We start from the raw sequence: 12,714 nt of genomic DNA, 5'->3' as shown, positions 1-12,714 counted from the left end.
AGTATCACTCAGAAGCAGACATACGGGCTAAAATAGAAACGAGGTGTTAGACCCTTGGATAAGGCTGGTCCAACAAGTGGACGCTAATTGGATAAGTTTTCTGGTACACCAAGCTACCCCTAACCCCTAGGGTTCATGTCTACAGTATTTATTTTTTCTTCCGATATTTCTACTAAACACTAGAGAACAAATAAACAGTCCTGTTACATTGCAGTCCCCAGGTCACCCGTTTACTGGTGCGCAGGCATGGTTGTAGACTAATAAGAATAGCTTTTGTAAATAAAGTGTTGCGGTTTGCCTATGCTTGGGGCTGCCGCGCGCTCACAACGTATTCAAACTTGATCTCAACGATATCACTTAGTGCCTCCGTGGTGAATGAGATAGCATTAGCTAATGCGTAACACCACAAGGTGTTGGTACTGTTCAGTGTCCTTTTATTCATCTTCTAAACAACCATTGAAGACATGCGTGGATGACACCATTCTCATTTTGTGTCTTACAGACTATCTGTCTCCACTCTTGTCGAGACCTTGTCTTTTTTCAGTCCGGTAACAGTCTCCACGTGATCCGTCCCCAATACCGCCGCCTTTATAAACAAACTCGCTGCAAAACTCAAGAAAGCAAACACCGTGTAGGTGATCCACATGTTGCGCATCGCATACGCGAAGGCTTGTTTCGCGGCAAGCTCCCATGCTGAATTTTCGAAGGTAGCAGGAAGCATAACATTGGCCATCGCACTATCGCCATCAAGCTGACTCAAGAGGTTCTGTGGCAACCCGGCGTCTCGGAGAAACGAAGCGCGGTTGTTCATCGAATTTTGGAAGATGGTGCCACCGATTATGGTCGAAATTGAGACGCCGATATTGCGGATAAAAGATAGAGTTGCAGTAGCACTTGCAACATCATGCTGTTCAACCTGACTTTGGATAGCAATCATAGGCGCTTCGAACAGGATACCGGATCCTAAGCCACCAACTATAACAAGGCCGACTGCTTTAGCTGTCGATGTGTAGGCATCGAAGGAGATAAATAGGCCAAAGCCAACGGTGAGGAGAAAGGTACCGACCCAGATTATCTCGCGAAAATGTCCCGTCTTATGCATTATGAAGCCACAGAAGACTCCCGCGATTGCGCCTGTGACGATGAAAGGGAGAAGAAGCAGTCCAGATCGTAAGGGCGAAGCTTCGAGGACGGCTTGAAAAAACAGTGGTAGATAATACTCTCCTGCGATGAAGACGAAGCCGTGGAAGAAGACAACGAGGAAAGCGGCGATGTTTGTCCTTCGACGGAATAACGTCATGGGAATCAAAGGATATTTCGCCACTTTGGCCTCGCTGTAAATGAATGCAAGGATCATGGCTCCACCCACTACGAGTAGTGCAATGACTTTAGCAGAGCTCCATGGAAATAGGACGCCACCGAAATCCAGACCCAAGAGAATCATGAGTGTAAATCCGAGGAAGGTGAAGATTCCGAGCCAATCTATGGCTTTGATGCCATCGAAGAAAGAGGTGTGTTCGTGCTTGATGTCCAAGAAGAGAAGAATAAGCAAAGCGGCGAACCCGCTGATGGGTAAGTTGATGTAGACTTTGAACCGTAAAGACTAGATGTCAGCGTAGATTCATGAAGCTCGATATGATGGTAAATCGCTTACAGCACCATCTCCATGTCACCAGGCTAGCGAAGATACCTCCCAGAACGGGTCCGATACCACCGGCTAATGCCCAGATGCCTTCCGTAAAGCCCTACGCACGAAGTGTTAGCCGAATCCATCAGCCCAACATGATGCAACAAGCGGCTTACCATTAGCAAACTCCTCTGCCTCAGGCTAAACAGATCGCTGATACAAACATGAACTAAAAGAATGAGTCCACCACCCGCCGTCCCCTGGAAAGCCCGCCCGATGATCAATTCCTGCATCGTCTTCGCCGTTGCACAAACAGCTGAACTAGCGAAGAAGATAGCAAGCGCTGCCAACATGATTGGTTTTCGACCCCAGATGTCAGACAACTTGGCCCAGATAGGGCCAGACGCGGCGTTGGCAAGTAGATACGCGCCTCCAATCCAGGTGTAGCCAGCGGCACTGTTAAGATCGCTGGATATGGTCGGCAGGGCTGTGGCGACGATTGTTGCATCAAGGGCGGAGACGAAGAGCGAGAGCTAAATAGAGTCGATTAGCGAGAAGTTTATTGTGAAGATTCTGAATATGTTTCATCGAAATGATACGATGAGAGGTGAAAAGCTCAGACGTACAAAAAGCGCCGTGACGATAGCGATCATCCTGAACCTACTCCGCTTCCCGTTCCATGCTGCTCCAACTTGCAGTTCATCTTCTGTCCCGCATTGTCCCTTCTGCGTCATTTCCATCTCCTCTTTCCCCATCACGGTTGATTGTGGGGACCTTTCTATATCGATACTGGATTCTTGAGGCATGATTTCAACGAATTACGGTATCCCAACAGGCCTTAGCGAGTGCAAGAACAATACCAATGAGAAATGAATGGGTTAGGTATAGATAAACATGACTACAACTTAGAGGTCTGGATATGTACTGGAGAGAAGTAGGTGTTATTTAATGAAGAAAGGCTCAATGGCTGGAGGCTTGAAGCCCTTTTTTTCCTGCGCGTCACCGCCAACGCCTTTCGCCAATCGGACCCCCATGTGGGGCCAAACTAGACACAACTACTTTCCTATCCGGGCTAGAACGAGCGCCCTTATGTATGCTCTATGCCTACATGCATGCCTTATGTAGCTGAGTGGAATCCGGGGGAGATGCGAGACGTCCTGGTAGGTTGTTGTAAGAAGGTCGATCGGTATTGTTTATTCGGCGTACAGCTGAGTCATACCAAAACTCAACTACTTGGATCATGACTGGCATGATTGGAATGATTGTATGGTCTAGGCCGCAGTGGTATGCATATGCCAAGAGACAGAGTATGCGACGTGGTATTTGTGTGTTGCTTTTTCGTTTTCGCCTCAGGCCAAGAGAAAATGTCTTGGTAGCATGCAATGCACCGCCACTATATCCCTCTGGCATGTTATTTGTACATGGAACCTGGCAACTTTATGTCCCTAGCACGATAATATTCTTAATGTCCCGTCGCTGTAAATGATGGCCATGATTGACCCAAAATAAAAGCCTGGATAATACCTCCACGACAATGATATTACTCTATAAAACTCAAGCTCTCTAATCGTTCCTCGAACCCTCACTTTAATAAGGAATTCCATTAGTAATAAGTTGGAATCGATCATATGTTCCTGTCGAATAGCTTCCCCTACTCTTCTCAATCAGGCCTCTCATATAATCCGCCGCCTCCCTCTCACTCTTGTCCAATACAAATCGATCACGGAAATTCTTCATACTCTCGGGTTTAAAGCAGGGCAGTCCACTGTCCAACATGACCTGTACGACGTGACAAAGATGTTCACAGTGCTGTCTGCTAGCGAGGAAAGCTTTGACAGTAAGTTCTTCGAACCAGCGGTACGCTTGCGATTGATATGGGTTTGCGGAGTTCTTGCCAGACATGACAGCGATCATTTCGGCTGTGAGTTTGAACGGTGCACGTTCAAATTTGATACCGCCGGGTGCGATATCGAAGCAGAAACCGAAATCGATGTGGATAATGTGACCAGCGTCGTCGATCATGATATTGCCGTTGTGGCGATCTTTGAACTGTAGGAGGAAACTGATGACTGAATAGGCAGCCATTGACTTGACAAAGTTGGAGCGTGCCTCCTGGTAGCGAATCGAGTCCTCGTTGCCGTAGCGTGACACGAAGTAGTCGTCGAGTCGGTTAACGGCCTCTCGACCGAGCATGTCACGTGAGATAGAGTTGGGAAGGACGTCGATGACTCCACAACCTGGCGCAGTTGCTGTAACACGGTAGGGGAAGACCCAGACGTCGAGGCCAACGGTATTGAAAATGCCTCGGAAGGCGGCGATCATCTGTAACGCAAGCACGTCTTGACGGCAGTCATCTCCGACCTTGAAAATCGCAGAGAGCCATGTTTCGTAGCTGTTGTCTTTCTTTTGCGCAACATCGCGATTCTCGTCCTCCTGCTCTTCTAGGCCTTGATCGTCAGGCCTGGTCTTTCTGATGCGGAACGTAGCCATGAAAGGTGTCTTTGCGTGACTCTGTAGCGGCTTGCCAGATTTACGATCGATACCAATGACTTGACCATCAGGGTTTGAGGGTAGGTAGACACCGACCTCCACTTGGATCTTGCGAAGTTCTTCTTCAATCTTCTGTTTCTTTACCTCCTTGGGTTCGTGCAGGACAGAGCGTAGAGTACCAGAGATACCCGTGACTTCATTAAAGAAAGCAAACTCGCGCTCGTAGAAGGCATGGTCTTCCTTGGAGAAACTGGATTCCAAACTGCCCATCACCTTGTCAAGTGTCGGTTTGACGGGATCTGGTACCTCAGAGGCCTCATCTTTGTACGCGTTTGCCTTCATGTTCCAAATGATTTGATGGGCGAACAACTGAGAGAACTTAGCCGTCTCGATGATGTAGCGCTCGACGTACCCTAGAACGTCATATCGAAGCGTTTGCACAATCTGGTAGACATAGAAGAACATGACGTCCACAGAATGGCTCTCTAGTGCTCTCATCGCATATTGGATGATAAAGGGATGGTTGCCATACGCTGGAAGGAAGTACGTGACGGCTGTGATAGGGTTTACGGGCTTCCAGTAGAGCATGTACTTGAGCTGGAATGATACGTCACTTGGCAAAAGACTGCCCAGGAGGATCTCAAGAGCATCTGGTTCATCCAACACCTTGTGCGGGAAGTTCAGTACCTGCCATCGCACCTCGGTGTTGAGACGCTGAGATTGGAAGCGTTTGAGGAGATGTACAGCGATCGCAGGATTCTCAGCCCAGGCCGTCTTCAGATGAGCGGACACAGCAGTCTAGCAATATTAGCCTGCATCATTCAGCATACACAGATAACTTACATCGGGAAGTGTGTTGTTATGGCGTCCGGCAGTAAAATGATGCTTCTTGCCATAATCGAGAGGGAACAGCCACACCATAAGACGAGTCTGCTCGTTCGAGAGCAGTAGAGATAGAAGATCCTGCTTTGCCTTTAGTTTTGCGCCGACATCCGCGCCTGTTGTGACTTTTCCGATAATGTCAAGCTGCGCCTGCACGTCTGCAAGGACATGCGTCTCAGCCTTGATCTGTAGTCGATTGCCTCCAAAAGACCATTGCGGTGCTTTTGCGAACCATGCCAGAGCAGCTGTCAGTATGCGATCGGTCAACCGCCACCTAATAGTCGCTGATAAGGTAGTACAATGACGTGCAATACGCAGTCCGAGCAGAACGATATGGAAGTACGACTCGCGAGCAAGCGGCTGCGAACAACCGGCGCTCATCGCTTCAAGCGTAATATGCATCAACCGAACATATACGCGCTCCACATCCGCCCTGCTCAATCGTGAAGCGCTAAAGTGGCTAGACAAAAACTGTAACAGGCGGAAATGCGGCGCGATAAGGTTGTAGATTTGCTGTTGGCGTTTCGAGAGCGCTTCTTTGTCCGTTGCAGCGAATTCTTGCTTCCCGTAGAAGGGATCTTCGTGTCTCAATGCGGGACTGAAGATACCACGACGCTTGCGTACTGTATTTTCCCAATTCTCGGCGATAGCAACAAGGATTCGAGATTCCATACGAGGGTTCTCCTTTGCAACGCTTGTCCACAGTGAGATACCAAGCTTGATAGATTGCTTCGAGAAAACCGCAAAGGGAATTCCGACTAAATGCTGAACGATAGGCGATTGGTCTGTTTTGACCCTACACAGAAGCGCGGCTGCTCTCCGTAGTATGTCACGAAGCTCAGCAATCGTAACATGCTTGTGGTTGAGGGTACGATTCTCCAGGTCTACGAGGAGACTTGTCGCCTCGTGCAAGCTCCGTGAGAGGTAGGTTGACTTTCTTCCAGAGGGTGGTGCGCCCTGGAGCCATTCTTCTTCTTGATCAGCCACACCCTCAAGGAACTTGTACTCCTGTCTCGTCGTGTATTGTGTGATGAAGTCTGACGCAGTGTTGATGTTTATGCCCTGGCGTTCAATGGCACCAAGACGTTGGTCGGTTGACGGAATAACAGATCCCATCTCCAGGGCGAAAGATCGCCCTAGCGAGATGTGGCCAAAAGTCATCTCATCATCAAACTCGGAGAGATAGGACTGCAGGAGTCCTTTCACGTCGAGTGGAGCAATGTCAAGTGCTCCCTTCACCCATACTGTCGCACGCTTATGTAACGCATCGAGAGTCGCTCTTCGAAAAGCGTAGTCGTCTGAAAGTTCTACAACGATATTAGATCGCTTTGATGTAAACGTTGACTTCCAAGTATAATCGTCAGTCTCGCCTTCCAGGCAGCTGTACCACATCATAGAAAGAAGTTCCAACAGGGCGAAGAGTGCGCTTTTCTGACATAGGGTGGACGGTACTTCACGGATGATGATATCTGCACAAGTAGCTGCCGCTTGCTGAACGCGAGCGATGCGATGACAGCATGCTGAGAATATTGTCGCTAGTTGCCTCGCCAAGTATGGGGTCGAGAACGTATGTGACTGACCCGACAGAGTCTTTGCCAGATAGGTTCGAACAGCGGTTGTTGTGATGGCAGCCATACAATTACCCACTGCACCAGTTCGCAGCTTTGGATCGAGGAAGTAGGCAAGTGCTTTAGTGCAATCACCTGTACTTGCGCGCAGGTCTTCGACCAGGTACGCGGTGCTCAAGAAGACTGCTTCTTGGTAACTCAAAGACTTGGTATCAGGCTCGCAGGATGGGAGCAGTTTCCCGAGCCGCTTCTTTTGCTCGACTGTATGTTCTGGTGACTTGCCGCGACGCAACACGGTGTTGAGCTCTATGTCACTCTCGGAAAGGAAAGGTCGTTCCTCAGCGATGAGTGGCTTACTGAATCGCGCAAGAGTGCGCAATTCTTCCCTGTGTTGTTTCCCGAGATCAGAGAGAAGATCGAAGCCATGAACGACAATATTGAACCAGGCATCGCGCTGGAGCCCAATAATGGAGTCGTCGAGCTCTGAATACTCGGCTCGTTCCGCATTTCTTTCAAGCAGAAGCGCAAGAGGCTTCAGCAGCTGCCCAATCTCTTGAGCAGCAAGCTCCGTATCTCTTATATGACGATGCGACGTCTCTTGAGCATCTCCTTTGCTGACTATTGTATCTAGTAAGTGTGTGAGGTAGATCTCAAAAGTAGGCTCATCTGCAGATATCTCCTTGGAGAGGTTGAGACGGGCTGCCATGACAGCTTCGAGTATAGCCCCGTCATCAGAGACCAATGCGTCGTGCGAGAGCTTGGTATAGACCTTGAGCAAAGATCTGAACTCCCCAGGTGGGCTATGGACACCCAAAAAAGCCGAATCGGTAATGATCTTTGCGTCCACAACCTTGCCAGAGCGACCAACTTTCTGGATGAGCATCGACAGCGCCAGAGCCGTAATCTTGGGATCTTGACAATTCCTTGCAACAGAGACGATGGTCTCAACGACAGTGGTGTGTACATGGTGGGGTTCGTCAACATCACTCGGTGCGAGCGAGATTGTACTGCCATTCTGATTATTATACACACCACCTGAACGCGCAGTCTTCCCAGTGCCGTTCAACGTGGGAGACGAAGATGGATTTCGATCGGGCTTGGGAGCAACGCTGATAACGTTGCCTAAACTGTAAAGCGTTGTAATAATGGCGTCCTGGGGGAGGAGGCTGAGAACAGCAGCGAGCGACTCAGCAGCAACGGAAGTTGTCCGATGATCGAAATTGGCTTGAACGATGACTCGAGGAAGCGACCGTCCCAGACTAGACGCCAGCTGCGGTGAGACTTTAGCGAGGATGGCCATAGACTTCAGTACTGTGGAAGCCAATTCATGATCCGCGCTTTGTGCAGGGTCATTGAGTACATTATCGAGCCAAGTGGTCAAAACTTCTGCATCTGTGATATCCGTATCGTCATCGTAAATGGTACAGCAGAGATACGTGACAAGTACCTTGGCTTTGACAGAAGAGGCTTGTTGCTGCTGCCAAGCCGACCCCACTCGTTGCAGGTAGTCCATGTCGTTCTCTAGACGTTCCATCTCCTCTCCTGCAATCTTGGCCAATCCTTCAGCCAGCGAGTTCTCGGCTGCATCCCTAAGAATCTGGTGGTTCTTTCTGTGGAGAGTAGTCTGGAGGTGGTCCAGAACAGACGTTTGTGACGCAAGATGCGAGCTGCTTCCAACAAGCAACGAAGCTGAAGCCAGTACGACCTTCAGGAAAGAGTCGTGCAGGATCATGGCACCAAGTGGTCGCCCAGTAGCAGCGTAGTGTTTTGTATAACGCTTCCACTCTCGAAGACCATGCTGGTGAGAGCGCGCATTACGCACAATGGACAGCACGGTCTCGAATGCGATGAGGAAGTTCTCTGTCAAGGCTTTTCGCACATCCTGAACAAGCTGGAGTCTGTCGTAGGCATTCCAGAAATGGGCATGCTCAGCAGCGGCACCCAGGAAGCCCAGCAGTGACAGACTGTGTGTCATGACGCGCGCCAGCTCGCCATCTGCCGCATAGTCGTCGGCTCCATCATCGACGAATTGTTCTTCCGAAAGCTCCGCAGCTGCTGAGACCCAGCCGGCGAGGTAGCTTCCAAGTGCATTGGCAGCTTGTGTTCGTAGTTGATCGTGTCGAAGGCCGAGCGAGAGGACGGCACGGGTAAGATTGTAGGTAAGAACTTCGTACGGCGCGGGCTCGAAAGTCCGAAGGCTAGGAGAGGGTGTAAGCGTCTGCGTATGCGATGCGGCGAGGTATGGCGAAAGGCGTGAGAGCAGCTTCTCAGCGACATCGATCGACTCAATGTATGGTGCAGACTTGCACAAGGCGAGGATTGCCTCTAGCTCCTGCAGTTTCATGGAGCTCGACGCCGAGCATCTTTTGAACAATCTCGCAAAATCCGATTGCGTAGCCTCTACAGACGGCGACTGCGCGGACAGGCGCGCAAGCTTCTCGAGCGCATTACTCCTAATGGCACGTCTGAGGGCCACGGTCAGTCACAAGTTGCTACCTATCAGCATACAATACTCACACCATCGTGGAAAGGATTGCCAGTTGCTCTGCTGAGCGCTGTAGCGTAACGCGATATAAGAACGCGTAGCGATGAGTTGTCCTAGACCGAGTGACGAAACTACGACTAATACCGGCGTTCGGAGCTGCCTCGACGCTGATTGGTGGCAGCTCCCCATCACCAACACCTTGCCTACCATCAATACAACGCCAGCTCAGGTCAGATGTCATTGCGCTTGATCAAAAGCAAAGAATAGACTGAAGTCTGGACCAACTCGCATTGAATTCGGCCCAGAAGTATGCATAACAAGAGCCATCTAAAAACTCAGTTGCGATCCCCAGGTTTCATCCTATCAATAAACGCCTTGCCAAATCGCACGAGAGCCATCAACGTCCCCAAAGGGACCTTCCCATATGCATGAGCGCCAAAGCAAGTATCGGGGATGCAATCAGTCCCACTAGTCGTCTGCTGGCTCGACCCGTACAAGCACCTCCTCAAGGAAACCTTCCAGAAAGCCCGCGACCTCCCCACCCATACCTACCTCTCCCTTCTCGTCCCATCGATCCAGTTCCTCAAACTTCCCCTTGATTTCATTGACCAGGCGAACCACCTTGTCATGGCATTCTTGCCTTTGTCGTCTGCGTTCGATGAAGCCCTGCGCGTCATCTAGTGATCGAGCAGATTCTTGTTTGTTCTTGACATTGAGATGGTAACTACGGCGAGATAGTGCAGCATCAAGAGCCGGTATAACCACGCCGCTGAGTGCTGTTATCTCGACAGGCGCCTGTGGAGAACCTTGCGTTTGAACGAGGCTAGGGTGGTTAGGCGTCGGTTTGGGCCTACCAAAGGAGCCACGAGACATGGGTGAGGGCTTGGTAATGTGTGGTGGCGGTGGAGGAGGCGACTGTGCGACTTGTTGCTGCTTTGGCGGTAACTGCCAACTCGAGGCCGTCGGGCCGCCAAATGGATCATTCGACGATCCTGAATCAGGCCGCGATGCAGAACTTGGGCTGAAGGATGTGAACGATTGCTGTGTTGGAGGAAGTGGCTTCTGTCCAGCCAGAAGTGGCAGTTCTTGTTGTCCAACTAGCGACGGTAGAGGTTTCTGAGCTTGTGATGAAGTCGGCGCGTGCTGCTGTGTTCGAATAGGGCTTTGTAACGGCTTGGGTGGTTGACTCTGCGAACTGCTCTGTCCAGGGCTGGCAGACTGTCCACGGAATGGTGGTATTTCGGGTATGGTCATCTGCGGCAAAACTGAAGCGCGACTTGGAGTTGGAACTCGCTGTTGTGGTGTAGTTTCTACAGTATTCATCTCCGCAGCAATCTCCCTCTGTACGAAATCATCATAGGTGTGCTGTAATGGTGTCTGTCGTCTTGGCTGTTGAGGATTTGACGGCTTAGTTGGCGTGACTAGTGCTCTGTTGGGTGGCGGCTGGAAGAGGCCAGGTACAGGAGACTTTCGTGGAAGCTCTGCGGCTGGTTGTGGAAAAGAAGGAGCTGTTCTCTTCTCTGGTGATGCTGGCAGCGGTACTCGTGCGGCGGTCCTCACAGGGTCGGGTGAGCCTGGAGTCTGCAGTGGTGCCAAACGCTTGGTCGGCGAAGAGGGTTCCCGAATGGTGTCGTCGTTCTCGTCACCATAGCCACCTCTGTTTTGCGTGACAGGTTTGCGTTGTGGCGAGTGGTTCCTTGCATTGGCTCCAGCGTCATTCATTGGGGCAAGCGCTGGACCTCTAGCACCTCCTGTCGGCCGCACAGTTCCAAAATCCCACAAATCTTCGTTGACTGGCTCCCTCTTCTTCACAGGAGTGGCTTCATCTTCTGACTCGGCTGCCTCTTTTGGATATCGGACTTTCCAGTCCTGATATCGTGAGATGAGCTCTTGCAGACGAGCGGGCTTACCGGCCTTGCGAATGAAGTTTGTCTGTAGGAGTTGCTTTGCGCTCGGACGTTCCTTGGGGTCCTTCCGCAGGCAAAGGTCGACAAACTCCTTGAACGCGGGCGAGAAGTTACCTTGTAGTGTTGGTGGTGGGTTCTTTGGGATGAGGAAAAGAACCTTCATGGGGTGGATGTCAGCATAAGGAGGCTCGCCGTTGGCCAGCTCGAGCGCTGTAATGCCCAGAGACCAGATATCAGCTTTCCCGTCGTAACCGGACTGCTTAATGACCTCGGGTGCCATCCAGAAGGGCGTTCCAACAAACGTGTTCTTCTTGGTCATGGTTGCTGATAGCTGTCCCGAAACGCCAAAGTCGGCGAGCTTGACCTGACCATTCGCGCTGACTAGTATATTCGCCGCTATGTTGACGTCAGCATTCCTGTGCGTGAGTCTGGTTCATTGCACGTACCCTTTATGTCTCGGTGCAGCTTGTGGTCGTCGTGTAGATAGGTCAGGCCCATCAACAGCTCCTTGAGTATGACTGCAATCTCCACCTCTGCTATCTGGCCAGGCTTCATCAGGTCTGCGCAACTTCCGCCTGAGCAGAACTCCATGACGATCCACAGGTCTGAGCCGGTAAGGTACGAGCCGTAGTACTTTGTGACGTATGGCGAGCTCATGCCGGAGAGGATCATGATCTCACCCATAATGTCGTCAACCTCGTCTTCGGCATTCTCCACGTCGATGACCTTGATAGCGACCGTGTGGCCAGTCCGCCGGTCAAGGCCCTTGTAGACCTTGCCAAAGCTACCGCCGCCTATGCATTCTTGCTTGGTGTAGAGGGTGTTCGGATCGACCGACTCGTTGGCGCCCAGATCGGCCATGTGCGCAACGTCGTGTCCAAAACGTCGTGGGGCGTATGTCTAGATGTATTGATGCTGATACAGTAATGCGGTCAGGGCAGGCGAATCGAGGATATGCGCGTGTGCGGTTCCTGGGGTAAAGCGAGGGACTTGGTTGGACAGCGGAAGGGCCGTCGTCGCTACGGTCGCTACGAGGTGGCCAAGGAGCGGATCGAGCAGAAAAATGGCCGAGGTCTGGTGGTGGAATGCGTCAATGAGAGTGCAAGAGGGCAGTGAGCCGTGTGGCAGGCTGCGTCCAAAACAGAGGGCTCCGTGGTCTGCGCCTACCAAAGAGGGCTTGCTTCGTAAACACCCAATTGCGAGGGCAACAGCGAATGGTGGGGGACCGGCAGCAGAAGAATCCAAGCACGCAGATGTCCGGATCTGGGGTAATTGAGCCAGATGGTATCCAAACACGACGAGTTTGGGTCGTTGTATGGGCCGCCGGCGTGGTTGTTGGCCTGTTTACTGTCCCGCCCGCGCTCTGTTGTCATAGAGGGACATGCATGTCCGGCGCGTCAACGTGCAGGGATGGGTCGCGTCCAGCTAATGAGCTCCGACAAAAGCAAGGCCTTCGTATAATTACAAACATCGCCATCGCACCAAGTTCGCGTAGGCTTTGGTTTGGCATTGCGTCCATCACCCTCGCCAATGCTTCGCGCCACACGAACATCTCGACGACGCCCAGCGTGGTTGAGCGGGGTTGATCGCAGCTATGCGTCTCATCGCTTGTCGGACAGTGCTAGGTGATTGGAGCACCATCAACACCCTCCAGTCTCACCATCACCATCACTACAGCCTTGATGCATTCCTGTCTGAATCTCAACTATCCTGCAGAACCAATCGACATTGTGTAAACAAGAATCAGTGACGTCA

General features: G+C 51.3%; 3 protein-coding genes across 3 annotated transcripts; all 3 read right to left on the bottom strand.

Annotated features, from left to right (window-relative positions):
• Window positions 1–496: 496 nt before the first annotated feature.
• AA0111_g9132 (hypothetical protein) lies at window positions 497–2,433 on the bottom strand (the record flags this gene model as incomplete). Its single annotated transcript, XM_028655657.1, has 4 exons — window positions 497–1,587; window positions 1,655–1,745; window positions 1,804–2,160; window positions 2,254–2,433. The coding sequence occupies 4 exons, from the start codon at window positions 2,431–2,433 to the stop codon at window positions 497–499; spliced, it is 1,719 nt and encodes a 572-aa protein (XP_028503290.1).
• Window positions 2,434–3,214: 781 nt separating this feature from the next.
• Window positions 3,215–9,089, bottom strand: AA0111_g9131 (Phosphatidylinositol 4-kinase; the record flags this gene model as incomplete). Its single annotated transcript, XM_028655656.1, has 3 exons — window positions 3,215–4,915; window positions 4,961–9,032; window positions 9,085–9,089. 3 exons carry the CDS (start codon window positions 9,087–9,089, stop codon window positions 3,215–3,217), a joined length of 5,778 nt encoding a protein of 1,925 aa, XP_028503287.1.
• Window positions 9,090–9,520: 431 nt separating this feature from the next.
• Window positions 9,521–11,820, bottom strand: AA0111_g9130 (Serine/threonine-protein kinase; the record flags this gene model as incomplete). The annotated part of the gene is made up of 2 exons (XM_028655655.1): window positions 9,521–11,355; window positions 11,406–11,820. 2 exons carry the CDS (start codon window positions 11,818–11,820, stop codon window positions 9,521–9,523), a joined length of 2,250 nt encoding a protein of 749 aa, XP_028503288.1.
• Between the last annotated feature and the right edge of the window lie 894 nt (window positions 11,821–12,714).

The sequence above is a fragment of the Alternaria arborescens genome (assembly GCF_004154835.1).
Source record: "Alternaria arborescens strain FERA 675 chromosome Unknown contig_25, whole genome shotgun sequence".
NCBI lineage: Eukaryota > Fungi > Ascomycota > Dothideomycetes > Pleosporales > Pleosporaceae > Alternaria > Alternaria arborescens.
The sequence above is the reverse complement of the archived record's forward strand: the minus strand, read 5'-3'. Positions and strand labels throughout refer to the sequence as shown.